This window comes from Bactrocera latifrons, unplaced genomic scaffold, assembly GCF_001853355.1.
Source record: "Bactrocera latifrons isolate USDA-ARS-PBARC rearing strain unplaced genomic scaffold, ASM185335v1 scaffold_22, whole genome shotgun sequence".
NCBI classification, from domain to species: domain Eukaryota; kingdom Metazoa; phylum Arthropoda; class Insecta; order Diptera; family Tephritidae; genus Bactrocera; species Bactrocera latifrons.
Window position 1 is genome coordinate 1,784,935 of NW_017535741.1, and position 21,785 is coordinate 1,806,719.

Sequence of the window (21,785 nt, forward strand, 5' to 3'; positions counted from 1 at the left end):
TTTTACTTACTGTTGTAATGTGTTAAGTACAATTCGTTATGTTCATCGAAACCTTCCGTATCCGATAAATGATCAAATGGATACATATTCAGCTCTGGCGAACGGCCTGAAGCCAAAATGCGCGGACGATCTTCCTCGATAAGCTTCTCAGCCTCTTGCACATAAATATCGTAGATACGAGCGGAGCACTTCAACTGCAAAGAGCAGAGCAAAAATAAAAAAAAAATCGTAATATATTATAAACTGTATTTTTGAGGCATGTGCCAGCAATACCTTTAGGCGACCTTTGTTGAAATGATGCAGTGCGGCAACAAAGTTAATTTCCACTATCGCAGATTCCAAATTCTCCGAGAAATGACGTTGAATGCCAAATGTGCGAACTGAATCTGGTGGCGCCTTAAAAATATATCAGAAATGAAAATATATAAGTAACCAATATATTGGATAGTCGAAAAAGTCATATTTCTAATCAAACTTTAACTAATTTTTTTTTTTTTTTTATATTTACAAATACTAAATATGTAAATAAAATTCGGGATTTAAAATAAGAACTGAGTTTATTGTTTAAATTTCTTCACGAATACATTCATATGCAGTCTTCGACTTCAATAGTTTGCTCGTGAAATTTGAAAGCATTTTGGCTGAGGGTAATTACAACACAAATTTTACACCCGATGCAGCTTTAAGTCAAGCACATCTACTGCAAACGCGCTACTCAAAAACAACTTTGTCACATATACGACCTGGCAGGTTATGTAATTTCCACCCATTTATTCGCAGCTTAGTTCCGAAAGAATGACGCCCACCTAATGCGATGTAATTTCGACTACTCGACAACTCAACACGACGATGCAAACGCCTGCATGAACCAGCATTTATACGAACAGACTCGAAGTGTACTTTTACGAGTGCGTGTGTGCGTGTRTTGGTGCTTAAGTCAGTTTGCTTGTGCGTGTTTGTGAGCAAGKGACACAAAAAATCGAGGAATTCTAATAAAAAAACAGAAATGAACGAATTTTCTGTTGATTTGCGAGCAAAGTCGTAAAGTTGAGAATTTCTGCATTCACTACGCAAACTATTGTACTCGTAAATATGTATGTGCSTGCGTATGCGCATATGTGTGTGAAGCACGAAATGCGCTACGAATGTGTGCGTATGCGTGGCAAGTGAAGTCACCGAGGCTATAACGGTGGGTTTGTTTGTGTGTGTCTAGTGAAACTACAGATTTTCTTGGGTAGACGCAGAAAAGTTTGTAAAGAGTTGTCGCACTGGCGACAGAGCGAGCGGAGACTGCCGCAAACGCAGCTAGTCAGAGTTAGCGTTGGCGGTGRAGGTGGCGTTGGCGTCGTAACACGGAAGTGAAAACAGAAATCGCAATCAGGGCTCAAGTGGCTACAGGTACCTGCATTACAAGTTGCCGCTACCACTGAGCGTTCGAGTGCAACTTCCGCTTCGCTCAAGTGTGGTTCACAAAAAAATAATTTAGTTGAAGTAGTTYTGAGAAAAAATTGCAATAATAAAAAATTTGCGGCGTTGACRCAGTAAAAGCTGAAATTTTCAATTTGAGTTTGCCAACAAATGCATAAATCAATAAACTTTCATTTCATTTCACTGCACAGCATTAGTACGAAGCTTGCCTSCTGCCGCACGGCGTTTCAAGCACACAAATATATTTATGCTTTTGCCGACGCCAGTGGCTAATATTGTTTTAGGTCAAATAAATTACTTAAAAATCTTTAACTTGGTGAAAATTTCAAGCTTTAAATAATAGCGCAGAGCCAGCGCAGCCGCCCAGCCCGCCCTACCCTTACTAAACGGGTGATTTCGAAACTAGAACAAAGTAATTTTTTACACCCTAATATGTGACAGTGAATGTCAACGCGCAAATCATGATTTTTAATAAATTTTAAATCGTTCCGAGGTAGTGAAATAGTCCCTAGGAGGTATCAAAATCACGCTTGCGAAAACCGAGTTCTTTATTTACCGAAARACAACAACTTCTCTCTATTAAATGAAAAATTCGMMCGAAACAAAGCAAAAATGTTGCAGGAAATTTGGAAAGSCAGAGAAAAAAGGAAATAAAAAAGCGTAATGTCTTGCGGTAAAGTTAGTTGAAATGATGTAGGTGTGCTTAGGGTAACACGCCAACGGCAGCCGAGCAGCGTTGGCAGGACTGCAAGCATATGTCACTTTCGGCGCGTTGACACYATAGCCGAGCTCTCTGGCGACACGACTGCAGCCCACTGCTTCCCCCTCAAAGTGAGCGAGCACGGCTTGCGGCTTTGCTGGCATTTCATTTTCTTCGACATTTCATAAATCTGTTCTTAGTGTTTTGGTATTTTCCYCATTTTATTTCTATTCGGTTTGTGTTGTACATTTCGGGTTTTAGCAATAATATTTCAAGGTTTTGCTGTTCTGCTTTTGCATTTTTACCGCCATTGTTGTTGTTGCACTAGATTTGTTTGACGTTTGGAATGCTGTTAGTAGTTGGCTGGCAGTTGCTGTCCATTTCGGCAAAATGAYTTTTAGCCAATATTGATTTCAAATTGAATTTTTTTGGACATTCGCTGCAATTTACGGGCTGTAGTTGCTCAAGGAGTGGAAGTGAGCTGCTATTTGGAAGCAATCGGTAAGTGGAACATTCATTAAGAATATTTTTTGGAGTTTGCTCTCTTCCACCGAAATGTCCTTCAGCGCTGCTATCGTTCGTCGAGTGTCGTTACAAGCATGCCAAGTGAAATTTGATTGGCTCCAAGCTCTTTCAGTGCCRCTACACTGCCAGATAGCTGAGAGCCGCTCAGCCCAAGTGCGAATGGCGCTGTGTAAGAAGAAAGCGGAAGCCGCAGGGTATGCATAGCATGAGTGCAGCAAAAGCATAATTTTTTCGTCTCTGATTTGATTTATGCGACACTTTAATGAAAATGTGTAACAGCGGCAGCATCAACAGCAAACAAGTTGCAAAAAGTGCAGTAATATCGAAGAAATTGAATGTAACACATCGGGCATTATGAATAAGCTAATGTGCTGAGGAAAATATGCTACCGAATTGAGTCACTTTTAATGTCACTAAATTAATTAATAATCTTCTATAATTTTTTGCAACAACTATTTGCTAATATCTTCAAAACAAGAGAAAACGTTTACTTCGTTAGCACCGAACTAGAATTTCTTTCACAAGTACAAAAGAAGTCAAAAAGTTTGATCGGTTATATTGTATGGCAGCTATATGCTGTAGTGTTCCGCTCTGAACAATTTCTTCAGAGACCGTGCCAAATTTCTTGAAGGTATCGCCTCAAATGAAAAAGTCTTCCACGCAAGCACTTGAGGCCGATCGTTCAGTTTGTATGGTAGCTATAAGTTATGGAGGTTCGATATCGGCAAATAAGCAGCTTCTTGGAGAGAAAAATACGTGCCCAAAATTTCGAAATGATATCTCWAAGGCTGAGGGACTAGTTCGAGTATATATTCAACCGACGGACATAACTAAATTGAATCAGCTATTCGTGCTAATATATACGTGTATATATGCAGAGTTTGTCCGGAAAGTAACAGGAATGAGCCAATTAAAAAAAATTTCTTGATCCATTTGTTATAACTCTCTAAAAAATTTCTGAACAAGCTAGTTCCGCGTCGATRCAGAGCTGTCACAGCGCTATTTCCAAGCATTAAGTCGTCACTGAAGGCATTCTCCGGAATAGACTTTAAAGCCGAAGTACAAGTAGCTTGCATCCCCTCTATCGTCTCAAAGTGCTTTCCTTTCATCGGCCTTTTCAGGCAAGGAAACAAAAAAGTCCGACCATACCTGGGATATAGCGCAGCTGCGGAAGCGTTGGGATGCCGGCCTGGATTAGATAGTTCACAAGAAAGGCGGTAAGGCCGGGGCATTGTCGTGTAGCAACTTCGAATTGGCTGCGATGTCTTGACCCTTCGTTTGAGTCTCTGGAGGACTTCCACGTAAAACTTATAATTGACGGTTTGTCCAGKAGGAACAAATTCAYCGCGGACGATGCCTTTGATGTCAAAAAAGAATTCGAATTTGCTCATTCATTAGCGAGCTYTTCCCGGCCCTCTGGTGCTACCGAAACACACCATTTCTTGCTAAAGCAACATCTGGKTAAGCCTTTCACACAGAACTTAATCGCATACCTGTGCTCTAACAAACGCTGCATTTTCACCTTACACCACTCACAGAAACACGTCGCGCGGAAATGTTTGCCCTGACTCTACAGGTGCTCGGTGCCCGCTCGTTCGTTAGTTAGGAAGAAAATCAGTACTATTACTTTTCGGACAAACCCTTTAAATATATATTTGATAAGGTCTTCGACGTCTCCTTCTAAGTGRTTTTGACTTTCTGCAAACTTAATATACCAAGCTCATTTTATAAAACTTCACCATATACGAAATGTCTACAACATGTTACAAATAAGTGCCTCTTCGCGCCATAATTTCTTTTGGGAAAAACATAGAAATATAAAACAAAAACAGTATACATCTACCTGCAAGTCATTGATCCACCAAGTTAAATTCGCTGCCGGTTTTGAAAAGTCGGATGAGCAGTTGCCGTTAATGACATCACCGAGACGGTAACGAGAGTGAATTCCAGTTATAACTGGGCGTTGTGTGGGTAATTCTACAAAGCAKAGAAGACAAATGACGTTTTACAATAATGAAATAAAATTACAGACCAATATTCGAATAATACATTTAAGAAGTTTCATTGTAAGCAATAAGAACTCACCTACAACTTCCATTTCGCCAGACACTAAGAATGTGTTGAAGGATGGCGCGTCTGCTGAAACCTCGCAGCTATATTTGCCAGAAATAGGATTTCTGATGAAAACATGTGTGGCGTTCGATTCGGCCATCTGCAAATATTATATAAATTCTATAATTAAAGTATGAACTGTAAATATTGTATTGTCTATTCCTTATTTTTGATTTCCGTACAGCAAAGAAATTTGGTTTGCTCTTTTATATTCGTTACATATTCCCAAATAAATAAATAACCGATTAATATTTGAAACCAATACTGTTATGTGTAGTGAGTAATTAATTTAAAGAATACAAGGTCCAATTAAGAATTTCGTGTAATTTTCTATACATATTCTGCATACAAATAAATCTGCAATCAAATTGCTTCACAATATATGAAACTGCTTTTGATAGTATACTCCAATAGTACTGGCGTACTGAAATAAGTCTCTCTGTAATTACATTCCAGGAAATTGATGTTTTCTGTTATAATTTCGATATAAATAAAAAATGCATGTATATTTAATGCTTAATTACTCAAATGTTGCATKATGTTGCTGTGAACTGTTCCCTTTAGGAAAGTTAGAACCAAAGAACKCGCAATTAGCTTATTTTGTATGGAAGAATTAGCCAACATAATTATGTTGGCTTGTCATAAGCTATTAGACTTGTATATTGAACTAGAGGCATTGCCTGTTAATCGCTTTTTTTCATTCACAATAGCAATGTTTTCCCCAAATAAAAAGTAGTTGGCAAAGCGAGAAACCTCATTTTGACAGATGAAATTGTAAACAAACCGAAATTACAGTTTTTTTAGATGAGTRTTAAGTTAAGTAGGCAGATGTCTTAATAAATTGGTGCTACCAAGTTTTAGATCAGTTGTACTMTTGTGAATAGATAAAATGGCAAATTTMTYGGTCTTTCCAACGCAGTGAAGGTTTTCCTCTTCATCTGTTAGCGCCCTCTTTTAATTCGCAGAAATATGTCAACGGCGTCGTATATCTACAGCTCATCATTCCTCCGAATGCTGTATTCGCCGCTGCCAATGCGCAAACGACCATAAATCTTCCGCAGAACCTTTCTATCGAAGGCTCGTAACGCCGACTCATCAGATGTTGTGAAAGGGGATGATGAGTGCTTTGAGAGTTTGGTCTTTGTTCGTCGAGAGAACTATTACTCAGACCAAAGTAGCACCTGTTGGCAAGAGTTATTCTGTGTTTCTTCTCGAGGCTGACATTATTGTCGGTGTTAATACCGGTTCCAAGATAGACGAAATTATTTACGACCTCGAAGTTATGATTGTCAACAGTGACGTGGCAGCCAACCCGCGCGTGCGACGACTGTTTGTTTGATGACAGGAGATATTTCCACTAAAAAAACAATCCCAACACTATTGCGCATGCGTCGGATGATTAGATATCAATAAAAAATGTACACACACTACAGAGAAAATAATTTATTTATGTGCTTAAATTTGTTTGTCATGTGCAATATTTTATAGTTACTGATTGTACAAGGAACTACTAACGTTTCCATATGTACCATATTTGTTTATCTAGCGCATTAATCTACAGAACAAGTGAGTGGACGGTCATGTAGGATATGGTTATAGAGTATGTGACTGGGTTTACATACGCACACTTTCGAACTTATCGGCAAATTTTTTATTCATCGTCGTACCCTCGCCTACAAAAACCCGGTTCTTTGTGAGCACAGTCTGGCATGCAATTGAATCATACATAAATATCTCTGATCTGCAACTTAAAAGGTAGTATCCCAAGAAATCGACTTTCAAGCAAAGCAAAAGTAGAACAGTAGACACTGCTTTGAATGCACTTGTTTCCTGGCTTGAGAGTACCATAAGGAACAAGGAGCTTGTAGTTGGGACGTTCCTCGATATCTAGAAAGCATTCAACAACGTTCGGSCGGAAGCGGTCAATAGAGCTTTGATTAAGTTTATAGCTCTATCGAATCTTAAGCATACCATCTTCAAACTTCTCTGTGAAAGAACGATCGTGACGGAATGAGGCAGTGCCTAGTGATTATCTACGAGGACGATGTAGCTCTCAGGTTTGAGGGAAATTTTCTGAATACCGTGTACCAGCTAACCAAGGCGCAACTTAGTGTCATAAGCACTAGGCTGCAGAAAAGTATCTAGAGCTCATRCTTGACGAGAAGCTTTCGTGGTAGTGTTTAGCCGGCAACTCTCATCAGTATTTCTGGTGTATSACAAACCACATCRACTATGGCACTAAATGTGTTCCTGCAATTAGCACCGGTGGATATAGCTGCTAAGCGCACCAAAAGCTGMTCTCAGACTCAGAGAATATGGGTACTTATATGTCTGCGGGCCTAAGCACTCTGGACTCCTTGCACACTTTCATTTCTTTCCATAATATTTGGATTACCAGATCGCTGAACGTAGCCRTGGCTATCGCTTCACTGGTCACACACAATCAAGGCAAAGGGTTATTGGATGAGTACAGTGCCAGGAACTTTCCGTCAGTTTCAATTTAAGGCTTTCTGATCGCTGCAGCTTCTTTTAAGCGGAAGTGACTGCCATAGGGGTAGGAGTACTCTCAATACTCTGGAGAGCAGTCTACTTCAGTGTAGTGACTATCCACTCCGATAGTATGGCAGCAAGGTTTGACGTGATTTAGCTGACAGTGAGCTCAAAATTWGTGAAAAGAAGCCTAGAGTTCTTATCTCTATCATCGAGTTACTTTGTGATTAGACTGGTTTGGGTGCCTGTCCCAGCAGTGTTACARAAAACTGTAAAGCTGATAAGCTTGCCAGGACAGCTTCAGCTTCAAAACCTGCAGAATGAGAACGGTTGGGAAGTAGGCTATGGCATCTCAAAGCCGTTCTGGGTCAGGATAAATTGAGAGAGTTCTAAGGAATTTGATCTCAGCAAGGTTCACATTTGAGTGATTTGTAKGATTACTGACTGGGTAGTGTCCCATCGGAATTCATGCAGAAAGAAGTTTTACCGGATGTCAGCTACATCAGCTGTACATAACAGTCTAAGCAATGCTGATGAGTCCGCCATTTAGTCTAACCTAACATACAAATATGTATCTTGAGATCATGGTTTCTTCGCGACCCTCAGAAGAGCAAAAGTATCAAMATTTTCTCTGGTGTTCTCAATAAATGTAACTCACCTTTTCAGTTATCAGCTTTAATCAAAATATTTTGACACAAGCGTTCGGATCAGAAAGATCTGGCAAAAAATGTAAGTTTACTTTCCTCCCTATTTCGRAAACCGCCTCACAACATTAAAAATTGCAATTAAAGTGAAACATTAAATTGCTAATTTAAGGTAAAGCCACTGCAGCAACGAAATATTCGCTCACAGCATGACTCCCAGTCGCAAACCGCCTTTCGACGTGTCAGCGTAATTAAAGTTGAAATTTTGCGGCACGCGCTAAAAATTCTTAATGAAACGGCTACTGGCTGGATGCAAGCAACAAGGGACGCGAGCGAGTGAGAGYGAGTGAAGAAATGAAAAAAATGAGAATTTCTGTAACAATGCTGACTTATTTTCAACTTTAACTCTTACTGCAGTTGCTACGAAATTTGTAAATTAATTGTGAGCAAACTGAGAAGAAAAGGGCGAAAATAATGCAATAAATAAGCAATTACTGCGCTCAAGGCCAACAAGTGGAAATAAATATAATASGGATATATGTATATATACACAAAAAAATTTAGCACTGATGGTGATCTCTACTTTCCCTGGTATTACATAACAGCATGTTGAGAGAAAATTAATTTTCCACATCCKGAATGAGCAAGTGCGACAATGGTTATAAACAATTTCATTCATGCACACTTTTTACATGCTTATAGGAGTGTATGTATGTATGTATACTTTTATGCTCGCCCGGCCCATGATCATTCTACATGTTTTTCTTTCTTAATTACAATATTTTTGTACATTTCTTCTCTGATATAAAATATAAGTATACATACATATGTACTAGTAAGTATGTAATGTGAAGGATAGCAATACTGTTTTTTTACTTACATCAACCGAATATCCGCCACTCGCCGGAAATATCTTCAGTGCTGGATTCTCCTTCGGCGTATAGCGATAAAATTCCCGTCGTCCWCGATACCATTTAACTGTATATAGATTTTCATATTCCAGGTTGTAATTGCAGATTAAGATGGCGTTATCGCCACGTTTAACGGCCGAAGGTATCGAGACGCTYACATTGCTCAGCGCCGTGCTGCTGTCTGCGAATAAAAGGATCAAAAAAGTAAAAGTCGGGTAAGTGGGCAGCCAGTGGATGAAGCGCTTTTTGAACAGAACGGAAAATGTAATAAAAATACTTAAAAACAGCAACTTTGTGCTTGGCTTTTRCTGGGTTTGCTCGTCTGTCTTCCGTGTATTGTTTTCCAAGTTGAATATTAATTTTTTGCGCCAGCCTTTAAGCTGCTGTTTCACGTACATATGCGCGGCAGCATGTGGTGCTACACACAACGCAGCAGCGGACACTTCAATTATATTAATTGATTGTCAGCAACTTTATATGGTGGAGACGTGAATTAAAATTTCACACAAAAAACTTTTGACGCCGGCGCATGTGAAAATTGTGGATTACTGTCCACTTCTACTAAGAGCACATGTCCGCAGAGAATTTAAAAAATGACGGCAGTATATTTAATTTTTATTGGTATAAGCCTTAAAGTWCTTCAATCGAGCTTAAATTTTGAATTCCTGGAACTAAGAAAAAACTTACTATTAACTAAACCCAAAACTCATACGAAAATACACGGCATGCGTAGTCGACAACAAACACGCAGCTCCATCGTTTACAACACGCCATACAAAAAACTATCGAACTCCAAAAACGTCATCAAAATCTTTTGGGCGCCCAGCAAAAGTTGGAGCGACGAATTTCCAAAACGAAAATCAACTTAACTTCAAAAGTGGGTCAACCTAAAAGCGTCRTAGCCAAATATGCACGATCGTGTACCATGACGACGATACCCACAGCGATATGCATATACTCATATGGACATACATATACATACACATAATATACACATGTACCTGTCTCTTATACACATCTAGATGTGTATAAGAGACAGGTACCATGACGACKATACCCACAGCGATATGCATATACTCATATGGACTATACTATACTAACATAGAATATGGTGGGTAAGTTATATTTTGTAGAAAGTAAACAAGGTTTGAATATTTGTAGGAGAGAAATACGAATAATTACTAATTTCCCTTTAGTTCTCTTCTGCTGAATAACTCTGACAAGAACGRCTATTATCATTTAGATTTTTTCTGTCTATATGCGGTCGTTAAMTAACTGATTTCGTTTGAAGACGTCACCTGGTTTATTTTTTCGCAGCTAACATCACACTTAAYTGCTTTACAATTATATATGTAGGTAGTCGAAAAAGTCTTTTCGTATTTTTTAATCAAACTTCAACTCATTTTTTTTTATTTTTACTAGTAAATAAATATATACCATTTTGATCGATCACTTTTTGCCATWTTTTAGCCAGAGACATTGTCCATCAATGTTTTTAAAAATTGTTATTTATAGCGGTATTGCAGATATAAAATTGATAACAGCAYTTTCGACATATTTTACTTTTTTACTATCAAAAAGTTAAAAATGACTTCTAAAAAATTATCAAAAATTTCTTAATGGAAATTTCGATTTTCAGCATAGACTACGAAAGATTAAATTTGTCTAACGTGACTTCTCTCAAACACATGAAACGTATACAATTAATTTCAAAGCTTGACACATGGATTCCCCATAATCTTAATKATTATAATTTGCTTGTCAAACGTCAACTTCCATTTTGAAAGAGCATTGTTACTGGTGACGAAAAGTGGGATGATTAAAAGAATATAAAATGCAAGAGATCATGGTCCAATAAGAATGAATCAGCTCAAAACACTTCGAAGGCAAATAGTCAGCAAAAAAATGTTACATGTGTTGTCTGTTTTGTGARAAATCAAAAGGATCATTAATTTTGAGTCCTTTCTCGACAATTTGTATCACGATTGTTTCTAAATCTGCTGACCGAATTAAGGGATGCACTCAAACAGAATATCCCAGAATGCTCACCTTCGAAATATTACTTTTTAGGGTATCTGCAAAAATGTTTGTTTAGGATAACCTTCAACTCAATCAGAACGTCGAAATGACTCGATTCGCCTGCAAGATTAAAAATTGTATAAAAGTTTAATCAATCTCTCTGAAAGAAGGCAAAAAGCATTGGATCAGAATGGAGAATATATAATTTCATAAAATATAAAAATTATATTTAAATTACACTAAAAAACTAAAGTAGGTACTTAGTGAAGGAAAAGTAGGCCATGGTCTGCAACACTCAAAAGGAAACGTCGGAGACCCTATAGCGTCAGCGGGATAAGCTAAGCCAATTGAGACATATCCATATTCTTGTATATACGCAAAGTAGCTCTTAGTGTTTGAATTATCGATCTGAATCTGAAATTTTKTACAAGTCTTTTACTTCCCAMGAAACTGGAMATTTGKCGGAATCGCCAATGTCGAACCGATCCAAATCAAGTTATTGTATGGAAAGGTTTTTTATTTGACACGATATCTTCACGAACTTTAGCGCTGAGTATTATATAAGACAGCGTTACAATATATTGTTCAAATGAGATCARAGATATTTGTATAACCGTTTATGGTGTAAGAAATGCAACTCTGAAGAGTAGTATGACTTCAAAGCTGAGGTTTTTTGTTGTTGACAATACGAATAATAAGAACGTTGTGTGTCTTATAATATACATATGCATGTATGGTGTATTTTTAAACTTGCATTATAACTGCTTCAATATTTCCTCATGAAATTCTGAAACAGATACTATAAATGGCTTTGCTTTTGTTTKTCGAACTTTTGAAGGCCAAGCAATGCAAAGGCAACGCTTAAAATGCAATCAAGAACACGGTTCCCTTTGCATGCCCACTGCCCGCAAACGTACTACGAGTATAAAGAACCTCATAAATGTTCTCCAACTACCAACTGCAGTTCAGGCCAATTTAATAGCGTTAATGTACGTATATATGCACGTACATATATCTGTGAATATTTCTCTGCGTGTGATCTGTTGCTTCGTGAACTTTACTGCCTTGCTTTAATTGGTTCGTTGCAGTCAACAACCGCACAGTCGGTAAATAATAACAATAAAAACAAACATTACGCAAAATAGTGAAACATATTAACTTGACACACGGTCGCTTTGGATGTCTTCGCTGCTGTTGGTTGACCTTAAAGAAATCACTTATTAACATTACGCTGCGACATGCTTTACTTTATGAGTCTCGCTTGGCGGTTATTTGCCAAGCCATCGTAAAGGCCTACCAGCGTAGGCTTCGCGGCTTCAGAGGACGCTTAACGACAAGGCAGTTTGTGCATTTATGCAGCTTTTAATCACAAGCTTATGTACACAAAATATCTGTGGCAGTGTTTTTGTAGTTCGCCACTTTGCGGCGCAATATTGAGGAGCATTCGGCTTCGGTTGGTAGACTGCTTGCTCAGTTTGTTAGCAGTTTTAATACGACTTGCGATGTGTTAGCCTTGCTTTAAGGTAATTGTTTAAGGTTTTCCAAGGTTTTTTGAAAAAAAAAACTGAAATGAAAATACCGGCAGGTTTTTCGCCATGAGTGGTATGCTTTTTTTTTATTGATTTTTACTGAATATGTTTTAYGTGGCTAGTTGTCCACCACCTTTTTCTGTTTGCCTGTATCGCATAGAACAACTGCGGCGCTAAACTAGCGTGGCTAGATTAACTAGCCGCAACGCAGTAGCTAATTAGTAAAGAAACTGTGAACAGTGGGGCTACAYACACATGCTACATACGGATGAAGCGGCAGAAACTTCTAAACAAGAATAATCAGAAGCTCTACAAATTGCTTCATAGATTCACACCTGTATGCRCTTCACTTCCTTTGACGGATTCTAAACAACAAAAGAATACCCCCTAGCTATCACATAGCGCTGCAGCCCAAGCAAACTACTTTACTTACTAAGGCTTCGTAGTATAAGGTGTGTGTGGAAGTCAAAGCTGATTAGTTTTTTGTACTATTTCAACCAGGCGAGCAGCGTGCGCTCATCAGCAACGCACAGATTTTCGAATGGGTCGGACAATAATCATGCCCTGCATACAAATAAACATATTTTTCATTTTTATATATGAATATTTACATGCCTCCATACACACATATCGCGGAAACAGATACGCCGGTAAGCGCATAGCAACAACAGTTTAATGAAAACAAAATATGCGAAAGATATTCAAAAAAAAAATTATAAATATAGATATGCATACCTACATACAAACATACTTTTAGCATGTGCTGCTGTCGTCGCCAAGGTTTAAAATCAAAGATGAAGTCCGACGTAAACTCGAAGCGAAAGAAATCACAACAATAATGTCAATAAAGCGCGTCAACATAAATTCAAATACTGTTGTTGTTGCCAAGACAATTCGTTCAACGAGTCTACACTTTGAAGGTCAAGTATGAGCAGTATCGTGATCGAGACAGAAGTAATAACCACGTGCGAAAGTAAACCWAAAATATAAACAATAAAATGCTAGTATTAATCGGTACAAACCCTGTGGGGATGACGTTTCGTTCACATACATTAATTTTTACACTYATTCCATTTTGCTAGTAAGCGACCTTAGTTAATATAAAACTATGGTATGTCTTTGTATATAGACAGTCATAAGCGTTATAATAACGCCAAGTTCAAACTCATTTTTTAAAGTTTTAAGAAAWAGGTTTCCAAATCCAAAACAAATATTAGTTTTCAAATTGTGCAATCACGAGAAGCAAATGTTCCASGAAAAATCGACTTTTTCTCAAAGTGTTAATATTAAAGAATATATCTATRACTGGATTATAAAATGAAAATTATTTTYGAAGATCAGGTATTTTGCTGATTCGCCATCCAAACAGGTTCGACCAGAACTTAAGCTTTAAAYGCGTTGTTCGTCTTTGCTGGACAGATTTACCTTAAATGTATGGATCGATGTATAGATAATGTTCTTTATGAACTTGTCTATGTCTGGAACTATCCATATCACCAAATTTAAACTTTTACTATTTTTCAAAACTTCGATAAAGCCCAAAAAGTGGTAACAAATTTTTAATTTTCTGTGGTTCATGTGGTTTATCTTAAGGAAAAAAGATTTTTTTTTTAATAATCGATTTTTCTTCAATATTTCAATAAATTATAACTTTAAAACATTTTACAAGATAAAACTAAAAAACCCAAAAATTTAAATGTTTCACATAAATTTTGAGGTTATGTGAAAAAAATCTAAATACAAAAGTTATAGATCTTTTATTATCTACAACATTGTCATCTGATCTTTTTCTATCGAACTGGTAGTTTTAACTCCGAACCGTTTTTAACACTTGAAAACTCAACCGCGCACTCGTAATTAATCAATTATTTTTTATTCGTTTCCGATGGGTTTCATGCTGGTCTATGCTTGTGGCTTTCCGTTTGGTTGCCAAAAATCGCCTTGATTCAGCTTGTCACGCTGGGTGTGCCGCGTGCGTATACATACGTATATGTTTATATTGTAAATATACCAAAATCCAATAACAAATGCGAACGAATGAGAAACCACACAAAACCAACGCCCAACACAAAGTGAACAGAGAAACTTTTCACCTGCTGGTCACAGCTGAGCGCCTATACAATTGGGTACAAAAAACCACTAGACTTCCTGTTAAATACGAAAAGCGAAAGTGAAAACAAAATCCAGTCATTTGGTCAAAACAGACAGACAGACAKAGTCGATGATTGAAACATAAAATTTAACGAGTTCATTAAAAATTGGAGCACTGGGTTTCGAAGAGACGTCTACGCGCGAAATTTTACATGAAAATACATAAAAAGTGAACGATCTTGTACGATCTGTCTCGGTATACAAGACCAAAAAGTTGTCTTTCTCGCCGTGACCTAGTTTCTTTAAAGAGCTTTCATTGCTCGCTTCACATAAAATCATAAACTTATATGTATGTGTACATTGTTGTTGTATGGTTACGAAGCACACACAGTTAATCAAAAAAACGGACCACAAAACATTAACCAAATTTTCGATGGATCATGCGTACAGCAACAAAGTACGGCAAAGCGTTTTCACGCCATTAAGATAAATTTCTTTTCATTGGCTTTTTACGCGGCGTTGATTTTGGAGGTTTTTGGGAGGGAACTAAAAGTGTAAGTAAGGTGCAGTTCATCAGCGGTCGCGCATTGCTGCGCTGCTGGTAGAAAAAGTTTACAAGTTTTTGTTATAAACAATTTAAAAAATTGTATTTATAAGAGCTTAGAGTAGAAGGGGGTTTAGAGAGAAGGTAGAATTTCTATTTTGTGAGGTTGCTAATGTTTTGTAGCGCTAACTGCTAGCTGTTTTACAAATATTTTTTCGGTTGTAGGAAGAAATGCATACATAMTTGTTTTGTAAATATTTAAAGAGACGTGGATAATTTCTAGTTTAAGCTTTAACGAAGTTTTAGCTGACCTCGCAAAGCATTACTACAACCATTTACATACAAATAGTAGTCGAACATTGTATTCTTTAGTTTGTATCGTATACCGTTAATCTATCATCAAGCAATCAGAAGTCAGGTAGACAAAAACCAAAAAAGTTTAAGTGCCAGTTATGTTTTGTTATGGTTTACTTGGAAAATTCTGTTATCAATGCTACTGTGAATATCAGTACAGTGAACACAATTATGTTATGTCTACTATGTTATACACACATATGTACGTATATCGTCGCCTAAAAYACAAAATAACGTAACATCACTTTTTCACTCATATTGCAAAAATATTCAGCTTCGATTATAAAATGGTTATATAAAATAAATAAAATAAGAATATAAAATAAAATTTAAAAAATATAAAAGAAGAATTTGAGTTTTGGTTATAAATTGGTTATATCTAAAAATTGATTGCTAAAAACATATGTATATGTAAAATGATGTAGTAAAACATAAGCAATTAAAGCTCAATTTCGATTTTCTTGAAGATGCGTTGCTTTGCATTTTAGGTGATGATATATACAAACATATGTCTGTATATGTAGGACTAGGATAAGATATTTTTATTCACCAATATATAATTTTGCACAAAATAAAAGTTGCACATATGTAAATATGATTTTAACAAAGCCACTTAACTATAAAAAGAACAAATTCTTTCGAAACACAGTGAAAAAATTCTTAGCGCCGGCAATCTTATCCGGAGCTTAGTGTAATTTCACTACTCACTGATATGCTTTATTCCCCTTCCAATTACGCGCGCATAAATGCTGCCTTAATAACTGTATATAAGTATTTGTTGTTCTTTTTTCGAGAGCTCGTTGACTTCAAGTTCAATGCACCGTCATTTCACATAGCAGTAAACAACAATAACAATATGCGCCCCACAACAAGCAGCATGCCACACTGAACTACAGCGTGATCGCCGAAAATTGGTTTTGGGGTTCAATGAACCCCACTTACAGCTGAGGAGCAGGTCAGTGCGATCATTGTTCGTGTATGCGTGTGTACGAACGTACGTGCGAGCAGAAGAATGGTTGAAAGAGAAACGAACGTGTGAGAACATGTGGACACAACACATTTTATTTTTTTGTTTTTTTAAGATGTATATCACGGTGGATCAAAGACCAGAATTTTTTCGATTGGCACTCTGAAATATTGTAGGTTCTTAGACGCCTCTAAGAAATTCACTCGTAAGTGTGATTGAAACGGAAGGTCCTCGGCTTTACATTTTCATATATTTTATTAATATCATAAAAAAAGTTTCTTACTAAAAAARTTATTATAAATCCAAGAGCATCATACAACTCATAGCTTTGTAAGGTATYTTAAGATTAACATTACCAGCTGAATAAATAAACATTTTAGATGTTGTAGTCTTCGAATACATAGTTGATTTTTAAGGTAACAAGATTGAACTACCTTGTATTTCCTACACGGTGTGTGCATACCTACACATAACTCTGGGCAATTAACACAATATTTCCCTAACATTCTTCTGTGCTGTTGTTGCATTATTCGTGGACGATGTGTTCACAACACCGACTGGTATAAAATTTCGGCAATGCAGAGTGATGATCTGATGACTTCTGAGTGCCTGGTTGAAACATTGCTCGCATGATTTTTCTTTCATTAGCCAGGTGTACACTAATTTATTGTACCCGGTAATCAAATCWATAGCTGGCAAGTCGCTCAGTTTTGCCTTACGCCCTTCGTTAAATAACGCAGAGCGAAGCAATGAGAAGAGCATTGACGCAGTTTCGCGCTTTCGAATGAGTTTTGAGTTTGAAAATATCAACGTTTTGTTGGCTGTGACCTTTAGGTGACCATCAGAAAACCTTGAATCGCTTACGGAAATCGGGACAGTGTAAGTATTCGAGAGCGCTCGTACAAATGCAATCGGTGCGACCACTGCAGTCATGCTCTTTACAATTATAAAAGTCGCAATGATCTTGACTTCCATGCTCAGGGACGATGTGCCACTTAGCGTGCGTTCAACTTACGCTGAACTCAATAGTTAGTTGTTGTTGTTAAGCGAAAATTCACTCTCGCTTTCAGTGCAAAAATCGATAGCGTTCTTTGAATAAGCAGCAGGTAAGCAGAAACGGAGTGCAAGCGGTGCTGAGAATGCCAAAATCTTATGTTACGCACATGCCCACAATTAAGCGTATGCACGAACGTTGTGAACAAATATTAAAAAAGTGCTACCACAAGTAGGAAATTGTTGCCATGATCGCTAAATGAAGGCTACCTACCCTGCTATAACTTCTGTCCGACTGTTTATTGAAAGTAAGGTTTGCGATCATGGTGGTGCTGCTGAGTGTCTCTCTCATATACACTATGCACAGTCACCACCACTAACCGCAATAAAATAAACCATGAGGTTGGTTTCCACCTAATTTTTGCTATTCACTCCCTGCTTGAACTCACATCATCCACCAGTTCACGATCACTTTCGATTTTTAAAATGATCAATAATATTCGGTCACTAAATACCCGGCGCTCAGCAGGAGCAGCACAACAATTGTTGACTGCTTGTCGTTTTGAGTTTTTAAATTGTTATTGAGTTCAAAAATATGTATAACAGTATAAGTATATATAAAATATATGTATGCATGGAAGAGTTTGTTTCTCTTTGTGAACTGCATTGCTTGTTTTCTGTTTACTTGACAAGCGCTATAAGGCAGAAGGGCTACAWATGAACTCAATGAAATTTAAATTTTGATTCAGCAGAGTGTTGACTAACCACAAAGATATTATTTACATAGTGGAATATAGTATAACCTAATTTTTACAAATTCTGTCATGCTTTTTGATTTAAATATTTAATACTCAACTGCTCTATTCGGCATTCTTTGAAGAAAATGTCATAATTAGTGTAGGCTTAGCTGTTAGCTTTCATCTTCATCTTTCCAATAAGAAAACTCCCTACCCTACCCGTCTCTGAAAATTAAGCAATTTCTTAATAACTAGGGACTCAACATTAGATCCAATTTTTCAGCTAGCTCCGAGATTAGCTTAATTTTTATTGTGTCTGTTGTGATCAATAAAAATCTGCTGAAAATTAAATAGCATTCTGCTTTCTTTCCARCCATCAAAAATGTACAGTTTCTCAACATAATTTATAAATTGTTTATAACAAAAAATTATAAACTTTTTGTACCAGCAACGCAGCAATGCACGACACAAGATCATAGCTCACAAATTTGGAAGTGAGTTCGTCTACTTTCATCTATAGCCGATCACATCTACATCTATGAACATATATATTGTTGTTATACTCCCAAAAAGTACAAGTTGTTGTGTTGTTCCCCTTGAATGCAGTGCAAGGCAACATGAACAGTCATAAGTGTTTACTTTACTGTAATTATTAACCAAATGATACCAAAATTTGTACCCAAATTTAAGTAGAAACCTCATTTTAAATTCAAACAACGTCAATGACGTGCGCTTTTTTAAGTTTTCGACACTGATATACGGCGTTCAGAACACATTGTAGACGTTCGGGGCCTTAGATTCGGACTGTTTGAAAATTGACTCAGTCACTCACCGATTACACAAATGCGGTGGTCCCTGGCTTTCTATTGCGACTAGGGTGTCATACATTCACTCTCGATTTCGCAAGAAGCCTGTTGGTATTTTGTACCCAATTGTACAGGCGTTCAGAAATGGCGTGCACGTGTAATTTTATCGTAACTTTGCAGTTAAAAGCTTTTGGATAAAATATAAGTACGTATGAATGAGGTACGTTCATTTGTGTAGCCATACGTATTTAGCTGGGTATGCCGACAAGTTAATTATACCTTSAACAGGGCATGTCAAAATAACAAATTTAAGGTCTTTTTCTCAGTTACGTGAACAGCATCCGTCAGTTCTAGTTAAAAAAAAAAAAACCTTCTTTACGAAAGAAGGAATATTGGTTAAGTTTACCAGACCTTAATTGACAAATGAGTGCTAAGCAGACATTGAGAAAAAGACCCTTAAGATTTGGCATTTTCTGAAAATCATAATTACAGTTGAACTTTCATCACCATAATCGATAAAAGACAAAAAAAAACTTCGAGTTATGGCAGGAAATTTCTATGCAATTTGATTTATATTGCTAATTAAAAGATGGAATTATGGAGAACTTCGTATTTGAGGGGATTTTAAATTCATGCATATATTCAGAAATACATATATACATTGAAATTTCTCATAAACAGACACTGACGAACCAACCCTTCTGTCCACTTGTTACGAGTTTTCCGCTAAATAGAGCGTCCATTTAATACAGTTTTCAGGGTATTCCTTATCTATGAATTGTTTTAACTATCATATCTTCTAGGTTCCTTCAAGCTGTACACAGTGTGCAGCCGAAGTATGTTTGTTTTTTTATTTCTCTCAAACATTTTTGCTTCTTGTTCAATGGAATACAACTTGATAATATGTGGGCAAAACTCTATTTTACTATTTTTTTAAATATTAGCATAGCACATGAAACGATTGAACTGTTAAAGAGAAGCGTCATATGAACAACTACATGTTTTAAAAAATTCTTAAAAGCGAACCAACCGGTAAGATAAATGTGAAAAAATTTAGAATCAGGAAATAAACAAATGTTTTCTACTAGGGTAGTGTTAACTGATCAACAATATTCTAAGTATACACTATTCACATACATACATATTTAGAACGATTGAATGTACATATGTATATCAGCTGATGGCATAATAAAATATAAGGTAAGAATGCTGGTAAGTTCGTAGACTTATTTGTGCCTGCCAATCATGACTAAAATAAATTATACTGGACTTCTGTGCACATTTTCAAATTACTCCTCCTAGAAGGAGATATCACTGGCGCAGTTATCAGAATAAAATGGGTTCTCTTTCATGGCTATATAAAAATTTCAGCCTACAAATAATTTTATCAGAACTCAAGTTGGAGAAACTGGCTAACCGCGCTTCGCAAATTTGGTTTATTAACCTTCCTATACCCGCGCACACGTCTGTGAGACCAACGAAAAGGTTTTTATGTAATAACATAATATTTTTTATGCTGTTTTGAAAATACTTATAGTCATTAAAGTAATAAATAATTTATGCAAACAATTGATATTTTTTGTTTTATTACAACCTGTAGTTCCCCAAAAAATTAAAAAAGGTTTTATAGAAAAATAACCAGGAAAGAGGAATCAAAGTCACGGTCTGTCACACCATGCGTGGGTATGGAAAGGTTAAAATGCTTCACACAGCTTAATTTTTAAATAAACAAAATTAACCAATTTATAAAATATAACACWTATACAACGCAACGTACAAATATAATGAATATGTGAAGATATGTAAACTTGTATGTTTGTAGGTATGTACATATGTATTTTGTTAGAATGATGTCATATTTCAGGGTGGTGGGTAACACAAATGTTCGCAGCGCTGATGAATTAGTCTTGCTACTGTTAATTGCTGGGTGACTGATAAGAAAAGTCCGAAAATTCGGTACCATTAAGCAAAACATATATGAGACTATATCGTCGACACATGTATATWTATCATATACATATGTAYGTTAATATACACAACAATGTATCATGTATGCACTRAGGGAGCAGCCACAATCAAACGAAAAGGGCGCTGTGTAAAAATATAAAAAGCGATGAACAAACGTTTAAATATTTCTCCATAATTTCCCCTACTTTGCTAACGTGAGAAAAAAGCACGGCAACGGAACTTTTTATATTCATTTCACAACCACATTAAAAAATTTAAATAAATTTTGTAAACAAAAACTTTTAAACTTTTTAAACAGTTTGCCAATTTAATAGGCGCGCAGCACCGCAAAGTAGGTGCCAAGGCAATCAGTGARTTGAGCGAGAAAATCTTTCAAGTGGGAAGCAGCCGAAAAGCACAAAATAATACAAAAATAGCGTGCAGCTTGGTAAACAAAAGATATTTACAKATGTATGTTACCTATGAGCATTGTATGTATGTATGTATACTTACAAAAAGCTGATTAAGCAGCCCAAAATGTCAGAAAAAGCATACAAACACAAAACGTGGAGGCAAMGTGAGTAATATACGATTATGAGTAAATCTACTGAATAGAAGTCAATGTTCCTCCATACAGACGGACGAGAAATTAATTATATTTTTTTTACATTGATATTATGTAAATATATGTATATAAAAACATACAACGTTGAGTGAAATAATAGCAGTGCTATGACGAGGAATCAATCGAAAAAAAAATAAAATTGTTTTTCATTTTAGCTCAATGATATTTTATTTGACTTGTTGATATTTTAACCTACAATTATTATGGTTTATAAAACACATAACGTTCACTGCTTCTTTAAGGTACAGCTGTGATTAATAGTATTAAGTATTTGACGTAAGAATGCAACTTATTCATTACCTTTATACATATGTATGTATGTATATAAAAATAACGTGTCACGTTATTTGTCCGCGATGGACT

General features: G+C 36.5%; 1 protein-coding gene across 5 annotated transcripts in view; it reads right to left on the reverse strand.

The window, feature by feature from the left end:
- The window catches only part of LOC108968549, a 261,840-nt gene that overhangs the window by 6,503 nt on the left and 233,552 nt on the right, over positions 1–21,785 (reverse strand). For all 5 annotated transcript variants that reach the window (XM_018932646.1, XM_018932648.1, XM_018932647.1 and 2 more), the window contains 5 exons: positions 8,780–8,991; positions 4,739–4,865; positions 4,497–4,630; positions 274–396; positions 11–194 (listed from right to left, as the gene is read on the reverse strand). In XM_018932646.1, coding sequence (XP_018788191.1) covers positions 11–194; positions 274–396; positions 4,497–4,630; positions 4,739–4,865; positions 8,780–8,991 — 780 coding nt within the window. The remainder of the gene's footprint in view (positions 1–10; positions 195–273; positions 397–4,496; positions 4,631–4,738; positions 4,866–8,779; positions 8,992–21,785) is intronic.